Below are 23,530 nucleotides of genomic sequence, written 5' to 3' on the forward strand. Positions count from 1 at the left end.
CTGAACACTACTGCACATGCAATGAATGTCCTGACTTTTGCCAGCGTCATGTTTTCGTAGATGGGCATGGTCAGCGCACTCTACATTCAAGTCCCACCAAGGACAACAGCAGCCCCTCCTGTGATGTATATACAGTGGCGGAAATAAGTATTTGATCCCTTGCTGATTTTGTAAGTTTGCCCGCTGACAAAAACATGAACAGTCTATAATTTTAAGGGTAGGTAAATTTTAACATTGAGAGATAGAATGTCAAAAGTAAAATCCAGAAAGTTACATTGTATAAATTATATATATATATTTGCATGTAAGAAATAAGTATTTGATCCCTCTGGCAAACAAGACTTGATGGCAAAAACATTGTTGGCAAGCACAGCAGTCAGACGTTTTTTTGTAGTTGATGATGAGGTTTGCACATATGTCAGGAGGAATTTTGGTCCACTCCTCTTTTCAGATCATCTCTAAATCATTTAGATTTTGAGGCTGTCGCTTGGCAACTCGGAGCTTCAACTCCCTCCATAAGTTTTCTATGGGATTAAGGTCTGGAGACTGGCTAGGCCACTCCATGACCTTAATGTGCTTCTTTTTGAGCCACTCCTTTGTTGCCTTGGCTGTATGTTTTGGGTCATTGTATTGCTGGAAGACCCAGCCACCACCCATTTTTAATGTCTTGGCAGAGGGAAGGAGGTTGTCACTCAGGATTTTACAGTAATTTGCTTCATCCATTCTCCCATTAATGCAGTGAAGTAGTCCTGTGCCCTTAGCAGAGAAACACCCCCAAAACATGTTTCCACCTCCATGCTTGACAGTGGGGATGGTGTTTTTTGGGTTATAGGCATCATTTCTCTTCCTCGAAACACAGCAAGTTGAGTTAATGCCAAAGATCTCAATTTTTGTCTCATCTGACAATCACTCAAAGAATCATCCAGGTGTTCACTGGCAAATTTCAGACGTGCCTGCACATGTTCCTTCTTGAGCAGGGAGACTTTGCGGGAACTGCAGGATTTTAAACCTTTATGGCGTAATGTGAAATCTGACCACTGTCACTTTATGTGGTTAACTCTGGAACTCTTCAACAGATCCCACTGATTCTGAGACGGTGTTTTTTATTGACATATTGTACTTTGATAGCGGTAAAATTTCTTAAAAAATTCTTGTTTGTGAAAAAAATGTAAATTTGGTAAAAACTTTGAAAATTTCACAATTTTCAAACTTTTAATTTTTATGCCCCTAAATCAGAGCATTATGTCACAGAAAAGGTTAATAAATAACATTTCCCACATGTCTACTTTACATCAGCACAATTTTTGAAACTTTTTGTTAGGAAGTTATAAGGGTTAAAAGTTGGCCAGCAATTTCTAATTTTTCCAACAGAATTTGCAAAACCACTTTTTAAGGGACCACATCACATTTGAAGTGACTTTGGGGGCCTATATGACTGAAAATACCCAAAAGTGACACCATTCTAAAAACTGCACTCAAGGTGCTCAAAACTGCATTCAAGAAGTTTATTAACGCTTCAGGTGCTTCACAGGAATTGAAGCAATGTGGAAGGAAAAAATAACATTTGACTTTTTTTCACAAAAATTTTACTTCAGACATAATTTTTTTTATTTTCTCAAGGGTATCAAGAGAAAATAAACCACAATATTTGTTGTGCAATTGCTCCTGAGTACGCCGATACCCCATGTGTAGAGGAAGACCACTGTTTGGGCTCACGGCAGGGCTCAGAAGGGAAGGCGTACCATTTCATGCTTTGAATACAAAATTGGCTGGAATCGAGAGCGGACGCCATGTCGCGTTTGGAGAGCCCCTGATGTGCAGTGAAATATACATCTGTGCTCAGAACTTACTGCTGCGAGTTCTATTAAAAATTAATTGCAAAGAGTTGACTGTGCTCCACACTGAAGCAAATTGCAGGTAGCAACATCATCAATACCTCCTAATATCATCGGACCAAAGAGAAGAAGTTCCAGCCATCACATTAGGTGTGAGTAATTAAATGTTTGACCAAGCATAAGATTTAAGTTGATAATTTTGTTCGGTCCTGAAGGATGGTAGAAATATCCATATAGCGCCTGGAAGACATAAGGTTCCCCATCCTTGATCTAGTGAAAAGCAGATGCTGTTATGTCTCGTTTTATCAGGTCCCATCTTCAATATAAGCAGAATTGTCTGAATCTCTAGCCATACATGATCCTGGGACAAGGATAAAACCATTCAAAGTAAATATTAATTTTGCTGTTCAATACAAACCCCCACAGTTAGAGAACCTGGAAGGTAATCAGTCTGACAATAATACCAAAGTTAGCCCTGAAAGTTATGGAATTATATTTTGTGGGGGGGTTTGAGGAGGAGAGTGGGCTCAGAGCAGGTATGGACTCCTGGCATTTAAATTCACACAGGCCCATGTTGTCCCCGTCCCCATAAACCAGATGGGATATATTACTAATATTACCCTGGATAGAGGAAAGGAAGATTTTCTACAAGACCAATATTTCTAATGATTCCTGTGGCCTGCTGGGGTAAGTGACGAAGTCAGCAACTTTGTGCTCCATCACAAGTCTTAACAATATGGGTGTCTTGAGAACACCGATTCTGTTAACAAAGGAGCAGACAAGGCAGCCCATGACCAGACAGGCCCTTCTGGCATTTGCCAGATGGCCAGTTCCGCCCTGGCTCAGAGTGAATAGAGTGTGAATGGCTGTGAATAGGGTATCGATAGAAAAGAAAGGCTATGCTTTTTTTCTGCATCCATACTTGATCTGTGTATGAACTCAGTTAGAACCTGTGCACACCTCTCAAGATGTATTTGAGTGATCTATGGGGGTCTTAGGGTTTACACCCCCTACTTCTCTGTTTAAAGCTAGGATAACAACAAGAACATATAAAAAATAAAAGCATATGTTTAGTTATTCTTCAACTTGTCAGACAGGGCACTACTTTTTAAACAGTCATGTAAAAATATCAGCTGACAAATTATGGATTGCTATAACTGTAATGGATCAGAACCACAAACCGTACAAGAATGCAACATCAAAATCATTGGTACCTAATTACAGCAGCAGAGCCATCATCCGTACATAAATATAGCACCAGGACTAAGATCAGTACATGTATATACCGTAGCAACAGAAACAGCATCAGTTCACGAATACAGCACCAGAACCATCATCAGTACAGAAATATACTAAAACCACCATTAGTTCATGAATACAGCACCAGAACCACCATTAGAACATGAAAACTGCTACACAAACATTATCCATCAATGTACACTCACCGGCCACTTTATTAGGTACACCATGCTAGTAACGGGTTGGACCCCTTTTGCCTTCAGAACTGCCTCAATTCTTCGTGGCATAGATTCAACAAGGTGCTGGAAGCATTCCTCAGAGATTTTGGTCCATATTGACATGATGGCATCACACAGTTGCCGCAGATTTGTCGGCTGCACATCCCAAAGATGCTCCATACAAGGCAGGATGGATCCATGCTTTCATGTTTGTTTACGCCAAATTCTGACCCTACCATCCGAATGTCGCAGCAGAAATTGAGACTCATCAGACCAAGCAACGTTTTTCCAATCTTCTACTGTCCAATTTCGATGAGCTTGTACAAATTGTAGCCTCAGTTTCCTGTTCTTAGCTGAAAGGAGTGGTACCCGGTGTGGTCTTCTGCTGCTGTAGCCCATCTGCCTCAAAGTTCGACGCACTGTGCGTTCAGAGATGCTCTTAGGCCTACCTTGGTTGTAACGGGTGGCGATTTGAGTCACTGTTGCCTTTCTATCAGCTCGAACCAGTCTGCCCATTCTCCTCTGACCTCTGGCATCAACAAGGCATTTCCGCCCACAGAACTGCCGCTCACTGGATTTTTTTTCTTTTTCGGACCATTCTCTGTAAACCCTAGAGATGGTTGTGCGTGAAAATCCCAGTAGATCAGCAGTTTCTGAAATACTCAGACCAGGCCTTCTGGCACCAACAACCATGCCACGTTCAAAGGCACTCAAATCACCTTTCTTCCCCATACTGATGCTCGGTTTGAACTGCAGGAGATTGTCTTGACCATGTCTACATGCCTAAATGCACTGAGTTGCCGCCATGTGATTGGCTAACTAGAAATTAAGTGTTAACAAGAAGTTGGACAGGTGTACCTAATAAAGTGGCCAGTGAGTGTATAAAGCACCAGAATCACATCCAGTACAGGAATACAGCACCAGAACCGCTATCAGTGCATGAATATACCAGAATAGCCATCAGTGCATGAATAAATCTCCAGAACCAGCATCAGCACATGAATAGACCAATATCAGTACATGAATGCATTACCAGACACATCTGTTTAGGAATACATTATCAGAATAATAATCAGTACATGAATGCAGCACCTGATCCACCATCAGCACACGAATGCAGCATCAGAACCACTATCAGTGCATGAATGCAACCTATTGCGTCTGCAACTGACTACTTCCAGCTGCCGCTGGTATCCGGAACAGCTGGTCAGTGAGGGGTACTGTTTATATCACCCCAACTGATCAACTATTTATGACCTTTCCTAATGATAGGCCATTGATGTAAAAGTCCCAGACAACCCTTTTAAATAAAGCCTTTATCACTCAAATTTGTATATAGAAAATTACTATGTCAAAAATGGACATATGTTCCATAATAAGACCATATGGTTAGGAGGGTACCCTGGAGGGAGGGAACCCAATCTAGGTTAGTCCTGTTGCTATATTATTGGGTGGCCCTTCATAGGAATTATATTTTCATGGGTGCTATGACATAAGCACGCAAGGAAATGAAATATAAGCCATGAATCTGAAAAGGGGGCAACAGAACTTAATGTCGTAATGTGATTAGAAGTGAGGTGGTGTTGAACAAATGGAACTAGTTTTTAGCAGTGTCCTCAATCCACTGAACTCAGTAGTTAGCATATGCAGGAACATACTGTATGTATCTACATCTGTGGCCAAAATGTCAGAGACATGAAAATAAACTTCAGATAATTAATGTTTTGCATGAAGTGGTTTAGCAATATTTCCAACCTAAATCATAATGTGGCTGTCATGTCACATACTGTGGAGTGCTTCCGAAATCCTCAGCTGTCTCGGAACAGGTGTAAAGTAACAATAGTCCAAGTAACATCATTCCTGATAGTTGGACGGGAAGGCGCAGAGTCCGCCTCTCCGAACGAGAGTTCCAGGCGTGTAACCAGAGAGGAGTGAAGCTGGAAGAGGTGGAAGGAAATGGATTTCACCATCATACAATGTATTCTCCTCGTTACAGGTACTGCAAAATCTCCACATTTCATTATGATAAAGTAATATTATGTCTCTTATATACAATTAAAGCTATCAAGACTTCCAAGTATCTGTTGCATGTCCTCTCTGTTTACTTGGCTGTCCTTTCTTTAAATATTGACCTAAAGATCTCAATTATGCCCTATTTTCTAATCAAAATATTTATTTAAAGCTCTTAAATTTTTTGCAGTTTTTCCACATGTCGGTAATGCACACGTCTTCATTCTTGAAGTCAATAGTAGAAGTAACAATTATGACTATTAATAAAGAATAATCATAATAAGGATAATCATTGTGTTGGTGGTTCTAAATTATACGACTGAAACGTTTCATTATTTGGAGCATTTATGAAACATTTTTCAAATGTTATTTATTTTTTTATTTTATTTGGAGTTAAAGCATTCCGCTGAGAATTTACTAGTTAGACTATAGAATAATTACAATAATTTGAGGTTTTAATGTATGTGGTCAATTTATTATATGTAATGTCCCTGCAGATCATAGAGTCATATATGGTAAAAACCCAACATGCTTTATACTTGTTTCAATCATCCTCATCAATTATTGCTAAATCTTGATAAAATGTATTTAGAAGCCAATTCTCATCGCGCAGTTCTAGAGCTTTATTCCCTTGGGTCATCGAGTAGATCAGTCAAAAGATTTCCAAATACAAACTGCATACAATATGAAATAGATCTCTTTGTCCTGATGAGACTGGAGTATTTACTTTGAAAATCCATGTCAAAATGACTGTATAATCCTGTTATGAAAACAAGAATTTTATTAGACCAGATACAGCAGGACTTATAAAATGATCATTGAGGTTGAGTTTTTTGGCACTGGGTATTTTTGCACAGCATCTTACAGTCCCAGCAAAGTGGATGGCGTTTTCAGAATTTCACGCCCACTGTGGGGTTTTTTATTTTTTTTACGCAGCGTGAACCGATCTGTGGTGCATGTTTCATATCTGCAACGTGAATTTCTCTTGCGGGTACGCTGAGTTTTATGTTCACATTTTCCCCATAGAATTGGATTTTATTAAAGTCTAATACAGTCAATTAGCATTGTATGTTTTCGCAGTTTTCTCTCTCCTACTTGCTCTTCCACTGTTTTCATGCATCGAGGTGGGTCCTTATGGTCCTTATTCTCATTTCTGCCATCTACATGGATCAGTGTTATTATATTGTTTTGAGAAAAAAAATCAAAACGACAAAATTACTTTTTTTGGCAGCTGCAACATTGCATTATAATGCAATAAGAGGAGATTGAAACATTGTATCTACCCCAAAATGGTATCAGTAAAAACATCAGATCAGGACGCAAAAAAATGAACCCTCACACAGCCAAATATCCTGAAGAATGAAAACCGTCATAGGTCTCCAAAAATTGAGACAAACCCCCAATAAAAAAAATCCGATTTTTTTTTTTCCACTTAAATAATAATTAAAAAAAACTATAGAGGATTAATATCTGCGTAGTCGTACTGATCTGGGGAATCATATTTCCAGCTCAGTTTTACTATATAATGAAGTTGTAAACAAGAAACTCAAAAAACAATTGTGGAGTTGCGTTTTTTTTTTTTTTTTTCCTCAATTTCAGCACACTTGGATTTTTTTCCCCAATTTCCTGTACACTATGTGGTGTCATTCAAAAGTACAACTCATCCTGCCAAAAAAACAAGCCCTTATACAGCTATATTGATGGAAAAATAAAAAAACAAGTTATGGATTTTGGAAGAAGATGAGGAAAATAACAAAAGCACGAAAACAAAAAATCGCCATGAAGGGGTTAGTGGTAAGGAATGTGTTGGCCGATACACAATTGTGGCTTTTTGTCACTTTTTACAAATCTATCTGGACGCCAGGGTTGTGTCCTGTGGAGCGTACAAGAAACCACTTGACGGGCAGCTGCAGGTGAATCCCCGGGATAGTTTTAGTCATCCGTCCTCACTTTGAAACACGAGTCGTTGGCTCGTTCTGCTATATGTAGAGTGATTGGGAAACATTCAGTAACGAGACGGTCCGAGTGCCGATCTCCAACTTGTGCAATGTTACATGTTTGGTCACACTGAGAAGAATCTGTTGTGTTGTCCCAAATAGAACAAAAAGGGGGAACAATCTCCTTTCCTACGAGAAGTGAATCTACTGATGGCTCCATAGTGCTCTGTGTATAGATGATCTCTGATGATCAGCGTCTCCTCCATGGCACAGCTAATCCCATCTTCATATTTGCATTAGACGCTTTATAATTGGCCTTGGTTACAGATTTTTCCAATAAATGCATTTTGTAGTTAGTGGGGTCTGTCAGGCGTTGCTGGTAACTGTTCTGCTACAGATTCAATCCTACATTGCCTTAAAGTCTCCATACAAAAATAGAGGAACGTCTGTCAAGCTCGCTAATTTCAGCAGGACAGGCCGACCAGAGGTGTATCTAGCCTTTCCGGCACCCGGGGCAAAGGATCAGTTTGGCGCCCCCCCCTCCCCCCAAAACCTGCCCCATTTGAACCTTAACTCTATTGAAACTGTATGACCAAGCCAAGGTACATTCCTGAATCTCCATAATGTTAAAATAGATACCAATAAAAGTCCATATCCATATTGAATAAGGAGCCCCATATAATGCTGCATAAAAGTTAATAATGGCCCCATAAGATGCTCCATAGACACATTTGCCCAATATAGTGCTCCACAAACGTTATGGCCCCCATATAGTGCTGCACAAACATTATGGCCCCCATATAGTGCTGCACAAAGGTTATGGCCCCCATATAGTGCTGCACAAACATTATGGCCCCCATATAGTGCTGCACAAACATTATGGCCCCATATAGTGCTGCACAAACATTATGGCCCCCATATAGTGCTGCACAAACGTTATGGCCCCATATAGTGCTGCACAAACATTATGGCCCCCATATAGTGCTGCACAAACGTTATGGCCCCATATAGTGCTGCACAAATATTATGGCCCCCATATAGTGCTGCACAAACGTTATGGCCCCCATATAGTGCTGCACAAACATTATGGCCCCCATATAGTGCTGCACAAACATTATGGCCCCCATATAGTGCTGCACAAACGTTATGGCCCCATATAGTGCTGCACAAACATTATGGCCCCCATATTGTGCTGCACAAACGTTATGGCCCCATATAGTGCTGCACAAACATTATGGCCCCCATATAGTGCTGCACAAATGTTATGGCCCCCATATAGTGCTGCACAAATGTTATGGCTCCATAAGATGCCCCATACAGATATTTGCCCTATTTGCTGTTGCTGCGATAAAAAAAAAAAATCACATACTCACCTCTCCGTCGCTCAGGCCCCCGGCACTTTCAATATTCACCTGCTCCTCGTTCCAGCCACCGCTCCATCTTCCGCCTCCTCTGCACTGACGTTCAAGCAGAGGTCGCGCACCAACTACGTCATCGTGCCCTCTGACCTCAGCGTCACTGCAGAAGACGGACCGGCGGCTGGAATGAGGAGCAGGTGAATATCGGGCAGCGTAGTGCTCCCCTCCCCGTTATACTCACCTGCTCCTGGCGCTGTGCAGTCCCTGCTTCCTCGGCGCTGCTGCTTCTTCCTGTACTGAGCGGTCACCGTTACCGCTCATTACAGTAATGAATATGCGGCTCCCCCCCTATGGGAGGTGGAGCCACATATTCATTACTGTAATGAGCGGTACCATGTGACTGCTCAGTGCAGGAAGAAGCCAGGGCGCCGGGCAGCCAGGGACCGCGCCAGGAGTAGGTGAGTATAATTAGACAGCCCCCGCTCCCTGGCCCTGCCAACCCCCTCCTTGGACCGCCGCGTCATCAGGTGGCCCGCTGGCGCCCCCCTGTCGGCTGCGCCCAGGGCACATGCCCCAGCTGCCCCCCCCCCTGGATACGCCACTGAGGCCGACCATCCGATGTATATGGGGTCCTCACCACTCTCCCCCCACAGATGATGTTAGAGGAGAGAAGGAGCAGTCACTTAGAATTTTAATTTCCGATCATTTTGTTTTCTGGGAGGATAATCTGCGGCCAGTTCGATGTAGCATGGCTTTCTCCACTCCAAGTGTTGGAAATTAACATTTCTGAACCGATTTAAATTATTTACTGTCTTTAGCTTCTGGCATTTTTTTGCACATTATATTGGAGTTTTGTACTGATATTTTTGCTTTAAAAGTATAAAATTTTAATTGTATAAAACTTCCAGCTAAAAGAAACTATGCTTGCTCTAGTACAAAATATAAAATTAAAGGCCATGACTATTTTTTTTTTTTTTTGTACTAAGGTTGAAATATCAAACAGGCAGGTAGTTGCTAACAGGGGCAATTAGCTGCCTATTCTACCAGGGGCCAGTTCGGCAATTCATCTGTCTCACGTCAATAGAGCAGATCATCTTCCAGGCTGCTCTGTCGACAACACGTGACTGCTGACGTCACGCCGATTCACAGCCGGCTCCCCGCAGTAAGGAAGCAGGGAGCCGGCTATCGATCATCATGACATTGGAAGCCACGTCCCATCAACAGAACAGAGCGGAAGAGAAGCCGCTGCTCTGTCGACGTGATGTCAGTGGAATCCGCTGAGTCTCCAGCAGGAGCCGTCTGTGACCACTTCTGAACCCACTTCTGTGCCGGCAGAGGTCGGTGTCAGGTACAACAGGCAGGTAGTTAGGAACAATCTGCCTGTTAGTTCTTAGGCTCGTACTAAAAAAATATAGTCCTGGATAAACCCTTTAATATTGCTATAACTTTCCTTCTGTGTAGCTGGAACCGTTCTCTCTTCAGAAGATGAATCTCGCCTCATTAAGGACTTGTTTCAAGACTACAACAGTGTTGTCCGTCCCGTTAAGAAGTTTAAGGATGCCGTTGTGGTGACTGTCGGTCTCCAGCTCATTCAGCTGATTGATGTGGTAGGAATATTTCTTTAAAAATACATTGGGTCAAAACAATTAGTCAGTGGTAATTGGTACAGAAGAATATAAGGTGGCTGTCTCTGGGGACTGTTTCTTCTTTACTTACATGCATTTATTGGGGGTTAAAACTCATTTTTCAATTGGGTTTACACTATGTTCCAAATTATTATGCAAATTACATTTTTCTCTGATTTTCCTAAATGGTCGGTGCAAATGACAGTCAGTCTAATAAAAGTCATCACCCGTTAGAGTATACATCGAATTTTATTGAAGAAACCTCCCAATGATAACAGTTTAATCTCTCAAATGAATAAAAACTTAAAATGCACTGTTCCAAATTATTAGGCACAGTAGAATTTCTAAACATTTGATATGTTTTAAAGAACTGAAAATGCTCATTAGTGGAATTTGCAGCATTAGGAGGTCACATTCACTGAACAAAAAAATCTATTTAACTCCAAAACATCCTAACAGGCCAAGTTACATGTTAACATAGGACCCCTTCTTTGATATCACCTTCACAATTCTTGCATCCATTGAACTTGTGAGTTTTTGGAGAGTTTCTGCTTGTATTTCTTTGCATGAAGTCAGAAAAGCCCCCCAGAGCTGCTGTTTTGATGTGAACTGCCTCCCACCCTCATAGATCTTTTGTTTGATGATGCTCCAAAGGTTCTCTATAGGGTTGAGGTCAGGGGAAGATGGTGGCCACACCATGAGTTTATCTCCTTTTATGCCCATAGCAGCCAATGACTCAGATGTATTCTTTGCAGCATGATGCTTCTGCTCCTGAAGGCATGTTTCTGCTTTTTATACCATGGAAGAAAGTTGTCAGTCAGAAACTCTATACACTTTGCAGAGGTCATTTTCACACCTTCAGGAACCTTAAAGGGCCCTACCAGCTGTTCTGGACTAAAACGTGACTCCTCAACCTTCTTGCTGACGTCGCAGCCTTGTTGGGACATGGTGGCCATCCACCAACCATCCACTACTCCATCCATCTGGACCATCCGGGGTTGCTCGACACTCATCAGTAAACAAGACTGCTTGAAAAATAGTCTTCATGTATGTCTGGGCCCACTGCAACCATTTCTGCTTGTGATCACTGTTTAGGGGTGGCCGAATAGTAGGTTTATGCACCAAAGCAAGCCTTTGAAGGATCCTACACCTTGAGGTTTGAGGGACTCCAGAGGCACCAGCAGCTTCAAATAACTTTTTGCTGCTTTGTAATGGTATTTTGGCAGCTGCTCTCTTAATTCAATGAATTTATCTGGCAGAAACCTTCCTCAATATGCCTTTATCTGCATGAACTCTGTTTCAGTCATAAATCTCTTCATAGTATGATGATCATTCCTTAGTTTTCATGAAATATCTAATGTTTTCAAACCTTGTCCAAGGCATTGCACTATTTAACACTGTTCAGCAGCAGAGAGATCCTTTTTATTTGCTATATTGCTTGAAACCTGTGACCTGCTTAATAATGTGGAACATCATTTTTAAGTAGTTTTCCTTTAATTAGAATCAACTGGAAAACTAATTATCACATGTATTTAAGATTGATTTCAGTGATCCATTGAGCCCTGAGATACAATACCATCCACGAGTTTATTTGAAAAACAAAATTATTAAATCTTTATGACACTTAAATCCAATTTGCATAATAATTTGGAACACAGTGTAATTAAAAATGTTACATTAATTAGATTTTACAGACTTCTTTTTTTCTGCATATTCTAATGTGATGTGGTCTGTGGTCATAAATCAACTAAAAGGAACTCCGAAAAAAAGACAGAAAAGAGTTACAAACTCCACATCAGACTGTCATAGCTGTGACAGACGGATTCTCAGTTAACTCATTCTGCAGCCAGCAATAATCAGCGTCATAAAGAGTCTATAGAAGGCAAAAGGTGCAACATTTTCAATGAAAATCAACAACAAAAATGATTTTTAGCACAAAATAGTAAGAGAAGAAAATTTGTCCCGAAGGTGGACCACCCCTCTAAGCTTTTGGGCCCTATAAAAAAACGATACCAGAGCTGTTTGTTTATATGACGAAGTGGCCTTTTTGGGCGCCAGGGTGAGAAAGCAATCTCTGCCCCACCTTCAGTTTTGCCCCCGTCTCCAGAGGATATTATTGTGGTAACCTCCAAGCTATTACTACATATAAAGGAATGAATGGAATCAATGTTTTATGTTCTCTTTATGTTTAATTTTCTTTTTTTCTTATTTCAAGGATGAAGTCAATCAAATTGTGACCACAAACGTTCGCCTCAAACAGGTTTAACTTTTTAATATCTTTTACATTTGTGAATTTTTAGTGTCTTCTGTAAAATTTTGCAGAAAATAGTAGGTGTTACATCTCCTAATAGATGATGTCTGTTTTCTTCTATAAGCACCACCACTTTTGTCCATTGGTCTAGTATTTCCGTTCATCCCTATTCAACTAAATATATAATATAATAGTTTCATCCCATGAAGTTATAACAAAAAATGTCCAAGTAAAAAAACACCACAATTATGGAAAGACATTTAATGCATTGAATTTCAGTCATTATAGGGAATCTGTTAGCAAGATTTCACCCCCCAAACTATATGTGCACATGGCTTTTTCAAAGACAAGTCCAGCAATACCTTTCTATGGCCAGTCCGTTCCTCCATTACTGAGAAATCAGTATGCAAAATTAGCCTGAAGAGCTATTGTAGATCTGCAGTCTCTGTCACTCCAGCTCTATTCCCCGCCCACCCAGCACTGCCGCCTCCTGCATGACTGATGACTCCTTTGTCTGGACTTATACAGCATAAAGGATGTCTGTCAAGCAGAATTAGGTAGTGCTGGGCAGGGAGTAGAGCCGGAGTGACGCAAGCTTCAGCTCAACAATAGCTCTTCAGCTTAATTTGTATATCAATTGAAATGCTAATTTTTCCATAATGGAGGAACGGACTGTCCATGTTCTGGTATCGCTGGTCTTGTCTTTGAAAGAGCTGCTTATACAAATCTTACTGACAGATTAACTTTTGAGTAAGATTTATAAAAAATAATATACAAAGAAAACTACTTTGCAACTTGTTTTTAGCAGAAACTAACTACCGTATATATGCGTGTATAAGCTGAGTTTTTCAGCACATTTTTTTGTGCTGAAAATGCCCCCTCGGCTTATACACGAGTCACGGTATAGAAAGCCAGCGGGGGAGGGGGGCAGCGGTTTCCAGCACACATCATACTCACCTACCTGCATCTTGTTCCGGCCACCGGCATCTGCAGCTCTTCCTGCCAAATGATCACATGGTACTGCTCATTAAGGTAATGAATATGTCTCCACTCCCATAGGCACATATTCATTACCTTAATGAGTGATATCAGGTGACGGCTGAGCACAGGAAGAGCTGCAGGCAGGCACTGGCGGCCGGAACGAGATGCAGTGCCAGCACAGAGGGTGCGCAGGTAGGTGAGTATGATGTTTGTTTTTTTTTCAAAAGGAAACATGCACACAGGGATAGGGGATGGGGAGGCGTGCATACAGGGACAGAACGGGGGAGGCATGCATACAGGGACAGAACGGGGGAGGCATGCATACAGGGACAGAACGGGGGAGGCATGCATACAGGGACAGAACGGGGGAGGCATGCATACCAGGACAGGGAAGGGGAGGCATTCATACCAGGACAGGGAAAGGGAGACATGCATACAGGGACGGAATGGGGGAGGCATTCATACAGGGACAGGGAAGGGGAGGCATTCATACAGGGGCAGGGAAGGGGGAGGCATTCATACAGGGAAGGAGAGGCATGCATACAGGGACGGAACAGGAGAAACATGCATACAGGGACAGGGAAGGGGGAGGCATTCATACAGGGGCAGGGAAGGGGGAGGCATGCATACAGGGACGGAATAGGGAAGGCATGCATTCCAGGACAGGGAAGGGGGAGGCATTCATACCAGGACATGGGGAGGCATGCCTACAGGAACCGAACGGGGGAGGCATGCATACAGGGACGGAACGGGGGAGGCATGCATACAGGGACGGAATGGGGGAAGCATGCATATCAGGATAGGGAAGGGGAGGCATTCATACCAGGACAGGGAAGGGGAGACATGCATACAGGGACAGAATGGGGGAGGCATTCATACAGGGACAGGGAAGGGGAGGCATTCATACAAGGGCAGGGAAGGGGGAGGCATTCATACAGGGAAGGAGAAGCATGCATACAGGGACGGAACGGGAGAAACATGCATACAGGGACAGGGATGGGGGAGGCATTCATACAGGGGCAGGGAAGGGGGAGGCATGCATACAGGGACGGAATGGGGAAGGCATGCATACCAGGACAGGGAAGGTGAGGCATGCATACAGGGACGGAACGGGGGAGGCATTCATACAGGGACGGAACGGGGGAGGCATTCATACAGGGACAGGGAAGGGGAGGCATGCATACAGGGATGGAACGGAGGAAACATGCATACAGGGGCAGGGAAGGGGGAGGCATTCATACAATGACAGGGAAAGGGGAGGCATGCATACGGGGGTGGAACGGGGGAGGCATGCAAACAGGGACAGGGAAGGGGGAGGCATTCATACAGGGACTGAATGTGAGAGGCATTCATACCAGGGACGGAACAGGGGAGGCATGCATACAGGGACGGAACGGCGGAGGCATGCATACAGGGACGGAACGGGGGAGCCATGCATACAATGACAGGGGAGGCATGCAGACAGGGACAGAATGGGGGAGGCATTCATACAGGGACAGGGAAGGGGAGGCATTCATACAAGGGCAGGGAAGGGGGAGGCATTCATACAGGGAAGGAGAAGCATGCATACAGGGACGGAACGGGAGAAACATGCATACAGGGACAGGGATGGGGGAGGCATTCATACAGGGGCAGGGAAGGGGGAGGCATGCATACAGGGACGGAATGGGGAAGGCATGCATACCAGGACAGGGAAGGTGAGGCATGCATACAGGGACGGAACGGGGGAGGCATTCATACAGGGACGGAACGGGGGAGGCATTCATACAGGGACAGGGAAGGGGAGGCATGCATACAGGGATGGAACGGAGGAAACATGCATACAGGGGCAGGGAAGGGGGAGGCATTCATACAATGACAGGGAAAGGGGAGGCATGCATACAGGGGTGGAACGGGGGAGGCATGCATACAGGGACAGGGAAGGGGGAGGCATTCATACAGGGACTGAATGTGAGAGGCATTCATACCAGGGACGGAACAGGGGAGGCATGCATACAGGGACGGAACGGCGGAGGCATGCATACAGGGACGGAACAGGGGAACCATGCATACAATGACAGGGGAGGCATGCAGACAAGGACAAGGATGGGGAGGCATTCATACAGGACAGGGAAGGGGGACCCATGCATAGCAGGACAGGGATGATAGGACAATGCATACCCCGCTTATACTCAAGTCAATACGTTTACCCAGTTTTCCGTGGCAAAAGTAGGTGCCTTGGCTTATACTCGGGTCGGCTTATACTCGAGTAGATATGGTAATTTTAAAGGCTATGGACACCTTTAAAGGGCCACTGTCACCCCCCTCCAGCCGTTATAAACTAAAAGAGCCACCTTGTGCAGCAGTAATGCTGCAGTCTAACAAGGTGGCTCTTTTAGTTTTTGATTCATTTATTACCTCAATAAAGCGTTTTAAAAATTGGCCACGAATACCAGATATTGTACCTGGAGGCGGTCCGAATCGTCCTCTATGAATCTTCCAACTGCCGTCACTCTTCTCTTCAGGGGCGATGGTCGCCGCCCCCTTTGCGCTGTTGCTTCTTAAATCCGGCACCTGCGCTGTGCGTGCCTGCCTGGGACAGGCGCAGTCTTCATTGTCGGTCACAGCTCAGACGCAGGGTGCCTGACTGCGCCTGTGCAGGCAGTGCGGCCACCCTGTTGCTGAATCCCCGCCCCGCACTGTGTTATTCATTATGCACAGTGCGGGGCTGGCATTCCTGGGCATGCGCACTGCGCTGTTCAGACGAACCCCAGGTCCCCCGCCTTCCAGCGTTGTTCTTTGTGGCTGTTCCAAACGTCGGCAATGAAACCTGTATATTCGGGCAATGCTGGAAGGCGGGGGACCGGGGGAGCGTCTGACAATCGCAGTGCGCATGCCCAGGAATGCCAGCCCCGCACTGTGCATAATGAATAACACAGTGCGGGGCGGGGATTCAGCAACAGGGTGGCCGCACTGCCCGCACAGGCGCAGTCAGGCACCCTGCGTCTGAGCTGTGACCGACAATGAAGACTGCGCCTGCCCCAGGCAGGCACGCACAGCGCAGGCGCCGGATTTAAGAAGCAACAGCGCGAAGGGGGCGGGTACCATCGCCCCTGAAGAGAAGAGTGACGGCAGTTGGGAGATTCATAGAGGACGATTCAGACCGCCTCCAGGTACAATATCTGGTATTTGTGGCCAATTTTTAAAATGCTTTATTGAGGTAATAAATGAATCAAAAACTAAAAGAGCCACCTTGTTAGACTGCAGCATTACTGCTGCACAAGGTGGCTCTTTTAGTTTATAACGGCTGGAGGGGGGTGACAGTGGCCCTTTAACATGGAATTTTTGTTACATATGTTAGTGGTTACGTACATTTCAATCCTTCATTCATTTTCAGATGCCCTGATGTGCAGTTTGCAGCTTGATCCACGTTTCCAATTATTTTTTTTTATGAGGGATTGTCCCTCTCAGTAATACAGGCTGGATACAAGCTCTTTTTGTATTTTGAGTTCTGTTATCTTCACTTGCTTTCATATATCAGCACAGCTTTAATACTGTTTTTATCTCTTCTCTATATGTTTTCCTCTTTTTCTACAGCCTGTTTTCTCTACTTTCCAGAAAATGTAAGATACCTCATCCTCTCACTACTGTACAATGTGTGTACAAAACCCTACCTTCTGTGATCTCTAACACTGAGAACAGAGATTATTATATATTTTTGTTGTAGATCACTCATGTAGATAAAAAATGTACAGACAATCTACAGAAGGAAGATGGTAGAAAATTCATGTGGTCTCAGACAAAAGACTCAGAGCAAATAAGTAAAACTTAATATGCAGCCTCCAACTTATTAGAAACACCAATGGGGGTAATTCTGGTGCCAAGACAAAAAAGTATGGTCAGAATCATCAAATATATTTGTAAATCATAAATAAACCTGCCTGCAAATTGGTTTGATGATTTTATATCTTTTTGGTGGTCTTTGTTTCTCTTAGCAATGGATAGACGTTAATTTAAAATGGGACCCATCGAGTTATGGAGGAATAGAGAAAATCCGCATTCCCTCTGGTGGTATTTGGCGACCTGATTTAGTCCTGTACAACAAGTATGTTTTTCTTTTATCTTTTGCATGTACAGTATATATAAAGAAATAAAAGTAGAGTGCAGAGAGTCTGCATCAGAGGTGTTCCACCCAGTCATGGGGGGCGTTCAGATGGCCATGCATTGTCCCTGCAGATATTTAAGTAGGCGGACACATTATTATGTGGCAGTCATTAATGGGACTGATCATCAATGGCCAATAGCACGAGTCTTCTAGAGCTGCTTGTCAGTGTTCTCTGCTCTGGTTTATGGAAAGAGACTCTGATCAAGAAATTCATAATTCATCCACATGCTCTAATAGAGCAAGTATAAGTACATGGTGCAGGGGTGGACATGCCATGGGGGCAACCGGTGCACCTAAGAAGTAAGGGGGCCATTATCACCTCCAAAGCAGCAAGTAGCTTCTATCACAGACACATAAAGAGGAACGTTAGGATGAGCTATTGAACTGTAAAAGGCCCATAAAGTGTTCTTGCCTATCTGTGTCTCCGGCCCTGACATGGTGTTATCTCTTTTATAGTGCAAACGGTGACTTTGCAATTGTTCAAGAAACTAAAGCCCTTTTGGATTACAATGGAAAAATAGTATGGAATCCACCAGCCATCTTCAAGAGTTACTGTGAAATGATAGTCACATATTTTCCCTTTGATCAGCAGAACTGCAGCATGAAGCTGGGGACTTGGACTTATGATGGGTCAGTGGTTGTTATAAATCCGGTAAGGAGTAAAGTCAATCAGATTGTAGTGTTAAAGCGGGGAAGACTTTGCAGTCCACATGCTTTATTCAAGCCGTATAGATAGTGGCAAAACTATAGTTCGGTGGGTCCCGGTGAAAAATGTAGACGTGAACTCCCACCCTTCCCTTATGTTGGTCACATGTATGGACCCTTGTAGCATTCTAAATCCTATAAGGACATACATGTTGTCCCCCCTCCCTCATTATGTAGTAGTGTTCCCCATCTGAACTAATGTCAAAAGGAGAGAAAAATCACTACTGCAATTATGCACACTACACCCGAAAATAGTAAAAAATGTATATATAAACTTTATTGGCACATGATACAACACTTGACATAAAACATAATTAAAAACAAAAGTGGGTACAACTACACAAACTCCCTTCAAAGAAAAACATCAAGTCATCAGTATATTATAACACGCAACCCTGTACCGAAACCTATAGTTAGTTCCATAAACATTATAAAATCTAATATTTAATATAATCCAGGGTATGCACAACCATAAATTAAAGGGTTTGAATTATTGTCTACCGGAAGAGTTTAATATAGTTGACTTTAAGATTAACCTATTTAAAGCCGTTAGGAAAATCCATCTTTTTAAGTCGTTTGCATCCACTAAGAATACCACTGTACCCACCCCTGCTCCTTTGGAGGGGTTTCCAGGAGAAGTGCCTTGCCAAGTGGGCCCCCTGGGTTTTATGATCACGGAGGACCCACTTGGTGATGTACGGGAGGATGCACAATTACTTCTTGGTCTCACTGACCCAATGGCTACTATGACCGTCCAAAAAGACGTGTCTAATCCACCTTTTCTGGGGGGTGTTAGGTCCACATTCATGCCATCGGTATCTCCGGGTAACCCCATTGATATATTTGAAATTCAATTGATAAAAGACGTAGAAGCTCTGCTGTACAAAAAACTCCCTAGTAATTTACAACCTAAAGAACTAAGGGCTTTAAAAGAGATACAGGGGTTGTCTGATACCATAGTGCGATCTGCAGACAAAGGAGGCAATACGGTTTTGCTGTCACGAAAGTATTATGAAAAAGAAGCCTTGAGACAATTGTCCAATGAGAATACGTACATTAAATTAAAAGGAGATCCTACAGTTAGATTTAAGAACAGTTTGCGTTCTTTTTTAAGACAGCATGTTGAAAAAAGAGTTCTATTCAGCAAGCAGGCGGCAAAATTGTTACCTGAATTTCCGAGGAAGCCTCATTGGTATCATATACCAAAGCTGCATAAATCTATGGTAGAACCTCCGGGGTGCCCCATAGTGTCGGGGGTGGGTTCTCTTACAGAACCCTTATCCTCCTATTTGGATTGGCTACTACGCCCACTTTTACAAGATATTCCATCTTATGTAAAGGATACTGGGGAATTTTTAAAAACCATCAAGGGTTTTGTATGGCAGGATAACTTCTGTCTTACCTCTATAGACATTGAAAGTCTTTATACCAGAATCCCGCAAAAGTTAGGGGTGGATACAATTAGAATGATCTTGGAAAATACACCTACTGAGGCAGATACTATCACTTTTATTTGTGAGGGTTTATCTTTTATCCTGGGTCATAATGCGTTTCAGTTTGATAGTGCCTGGTACAAACAGACAGAGGGTACCGCTATGGGTACCCCCGTCGCATGTACTTTAGCCAATTTATTTTTGGCCAGATTTGAGGAGGATTATATTTATTCCACCACAAATCCTTTCTTGAAGCATATCAAACTGTACGCCAGGTATGTGGACGACATATTCATGGTGTGGGACGGGCACCAGGAGGCTTTCACAGAATTTGTGGAGCACCTGGGGACGTCCAATACCATGAATATGAGGTTCACCTCTCAGTTTGGAGGAGATGATTTAGTTTTTCTTGACATGAGGTTAAAAGTGAGGGAAGGTGAAATTCACACAGAGGTTTATCGAAAACCGTCTGCATCCAATTCCTTGCTGCATTTTGATAGTGCCCACCCCCTTTATACTAAACAGTCTATACCCTATAGTCAATTCCTAAGGGTTAAAAGGATAAACAGTAGTGTCATGGGGTTTAGACAGCAATCTAAAGATCTGTATGATAGATTCACTAAACGGGGCTATCCACAGACAGTTTTGAATAGTGCGTTAGAAAAAGCGGCGGTAGCAGACGTTGGTAGCAGGTCATCTAGAACAGCAAAAAAGGAGGACAAGAAATTTGTGTTTTGTTTTAAGTTCGGACCGATGGACAGTCAAATCAGGTCCGCTATCAGAAAAAATTGGCAGATCTTGGGACAAGATAGTGACTTGAGAGAAATGGTTGATAGAGGTCCTTCATTTGCATGCCGGCGGAGTAGAAATATCAGAGACTATTTGGTCCGTAATTGCTTTGTTTCCACCCAAGAGAATTGGTTGGGTGGCAATGCCCCTAAAGGGAATTTCAAATGTGGTCGGTGCAATTTTTGCGTTTACCATCTTACAGGCAATAGGATTAAAATTGGCCCATTTCAACATATAGTACAAGATTTTATATCTTGCAGATCTACCCACGTTGTATATGTAGTCTTTTGCCCGTGTGGCTTTTTCTACATTGGTAAAACAATCCGGCCATTGTTTGTCAGGATAAGAGAGCATTTTAACTCTGTACAGACAGGTAAGGGGGTTCCCAGGTTAATTAATCATGTAAGAGATCATCATGAAGGGAACATTCAGATGTTGCGCTTTGCGGGATTAGAAAAAATCTCCTTACCACGTGAAGGCGGAGACTTGCATCGGCTTCTGCTACAAAGAGAAGCGAGGTGGATACTTTGCGCAGGCACACTGGGGCCTCTCGGACTGAACGAGAGAATTGATATGTCGGTCTTCTTGTGAAATGTGAGTAGTAATTTAGAGCTCATTATGAAAATGGTGCTTCTTTTGGAATGTTTTTAATGTATATGTCGTGTGTTTTGTATATTTTTTACACTTATATTCTGATGTATGGTGTTGGTTTCACTGTGACGCTGGGTCGGGGGAGGAGCCAATTGTAACTTGTGGTTAAAAAACCCTCCCTGCTTCCTGTGGGCATCAGGACCCGTTGAAGTGCCGTGGGCACGAAACAGCCGTCATCCTTTTAATTTCCACATCCCTCCCTGCTGTTATGTTATATGTCCTAATAAAGTGGTGACTTTCCTACCTGGGTAAGTGCGCTCCATTCCTTAGCATTTTTTCTATTGATATTGTGGGCTTCTCTGTTGGATGCAGCACCCTTTTGGCAATAAGGGGTAGATGATTACTGCTATAACAGAAAAGGTTTGATATATCAGGGGCTAACTTGTCGCAGCAGTGCGGAGGTGTTTTTTCTTTTGTTTGTGCTTACAACCATAAATTATGATACGGGTCTGCTCCCTATAAAGACCTTCATAAGGCAATAAGAGGTCATAGAAATCCACAGCAGTCGGATGTACACAAAAATAAATGAAAGACCCCCACAGGCACAGTTGCCAGTATACAGGCAGAGGTGTAAGAGATCAAAAGTGGAAATGAAAGCCAAAACCAGACAATACAATACCACTGTCGTTCGTAATATAGCGATCAACAGCACAAATGCCCCAAACGGTAGGGGGGATCTTAGAAGATATCCATAAAATCACATTGTATGATTTTTACATAACTAATTTACATTTTATTGCATGAAATAAGTATTTGATATAATAGAAAAACAGAACTTAATATTTGGTACAGAAACCTTTCTTTGCAAGTACAGAGGTCAGACGTTTCCTGTAATTCTTGATCAAGTTTGCACACACTACAGCAGGGATTTTGTCCCACTCCTCCAAACAGATCTTCTCCAGATCTTTCAGGTTTGGGGACTGTCACTGGGCAAGATTGAGTTTCAGCTCCCTCCAAAGATTTTCTATTGAGTTCAAGTCTGGAGACTGGCTAGGCCACTCTAGGACCTTGCAATACTTCTTACGGAGCCACTCCTTAGTTGCCCTGACTGTGTTTTGGGTCATAGTCATGCTTGAAGACCCAGCCACAACCCATCTTCAATGCTTTTACTGAGGGAAGGAGGTTGTTGGCCAAAATCTTGAGATACATAACCTCATCCATCCTCCTTTCAATACGGTGCAGTCGTCCTGTCCCCTTTGCAGAAAAGCACCTCCAAAGTATGATGCTTCCCCCACCATGCTTCATGGTTGGGATGCTGTTCTTTGGCTTGTACTCATCCTTCTTCCTTCAAACACGGCGAGTGGAGTTGATACCACAAAGTTCTATTTTGGTCTCACCTGGCTACATAACCTTCTGCCATGCGCCTCATCTGGATCATCCAGATGGTCATTGACAAACTTCAAACGTACCTGGACATGTGCTGGCATGAACAGGGAGACCTTGTGTGATCTGCAGTATTTTAATCTCTGACGGCGTAGTGTGCTACTATCGGTAATTTTTGAGGCTGTGGTCCCAGCTCTCTTCAGGTCAATGACCAGGTTCTCCCATGTAGTTCTGGGCTTATTCCTGACCTTTCTCAGAATCATCCTTACCCCACGAGCTGTGACATTGCATGGAACCCCCAACTGAGGAAGATTGAGTCATCTTGTGTTTCTTCCATTTTCTAATAATTGTACCAACAGTTGTTGCCTTCTCACCAGGCTGCTTGCCTATTGTCCTGTAGCCCATCGCAGCCTTGTGCAGGTCTACAGATGTTTCCCTGCTGTCCTTAGGCTACGTTCACATTTGCGGTGTGCGCCGCAGCGTCGCCGCCGCAACGCACCGCATGCGTCGTGCGGCCCTATCTTTAACATTGGGGCCGCATGGCGCCGCATGTACATGCGTTGTCATGCGTTGTGGTGCGTCGTACGCCGCATGCGGCGTTAGGGCGCACCTGCCAGGGCGCGGCAAACGCAACATGTTGCATTTTTTGGGCGGCGCAGACTTTTTTAAAAACGCATGCGTCGTGTTTGCGTCGTGTTTGCGTCGTCGATGCGCCTTTTTTCCCATTGACTTGCATTGACAACGCAGACGACGCAAGTACTTGCGTCGTGATGCGTTGTACGACGCATGCGTTTTTCTTACAAAAATGCAAAACATTGTCTAGACTTTGTCTAGACACTTAAAAAAAGCACTATATATATAAAAAAAGGGGTGGGGGTTTGCCATTGTCTTTCACCAGGCTATCCACACAAGACACTGAGAGGAGCAACCTGCTTTCCAAACCTGTAAGTATATATTTCTCTTTGCATAATTTTTTTTCTGTGTTTTATTTTTTTTTTTGATTTAATTTGTGCAATGTTTGCTCTGTGATA

The 23,530-nt window shown here is 43.3% G+C and overlaps 1 protein-coding gene across 1 annotated transcript in view; it reads left to right on the forward strand.

The window, feature by feature from the left end:
- The first annotated feature begins 5,168 nt into the window (after window positions 1-5,168).
- LOC143784423 (acetylcholine receptor subunit alpha-1-A-like) overlaps window positions 5,169-23,530 on the forward strand; it is a 31,519-nt gene continuing 13,157 nt past the window's right edge. The window contains exons 1-5 of the mRNA XM_077272652.1: window positions 5,169-5,288; window positions 10,059-10,204; window positions 12,438-12,482; window positions 17,429-17,538; window positions 18,055-18,250. Of these exons, the coding sequence (XP_077128767.1) occupies window positions 5,249-5,288; window positions 10,059-10,204; window positions 12,438-12,482; window positions 17,429-17,538; window positions 18,055-18,250 (537 nt within the window). The 5' untranslated portion in view covers window positions 5,169-5,248. The remainder of the gene's footprint in view (window positions 5,289-10,058; window positions 10,205-12,437; window positions 12,483-17,428; window positions 17,539-18,054; window positions 18,251-23,530) is intronic.

This window comes from Ranitomeya variabilis, chromosome 7 (genome assembly GCF_051348905.1).
Source record: "Ranitomeya variabilis isolate aRanVar5 chromosome 7, aRanVar5.hap1, whole genome shotgun sequence".
NCBI lineage: Eukaryota > Metazoa > Chordata > Amphibia > Anura > Dendrobatidae > Ranitomeya > Ranitomeya variabilis.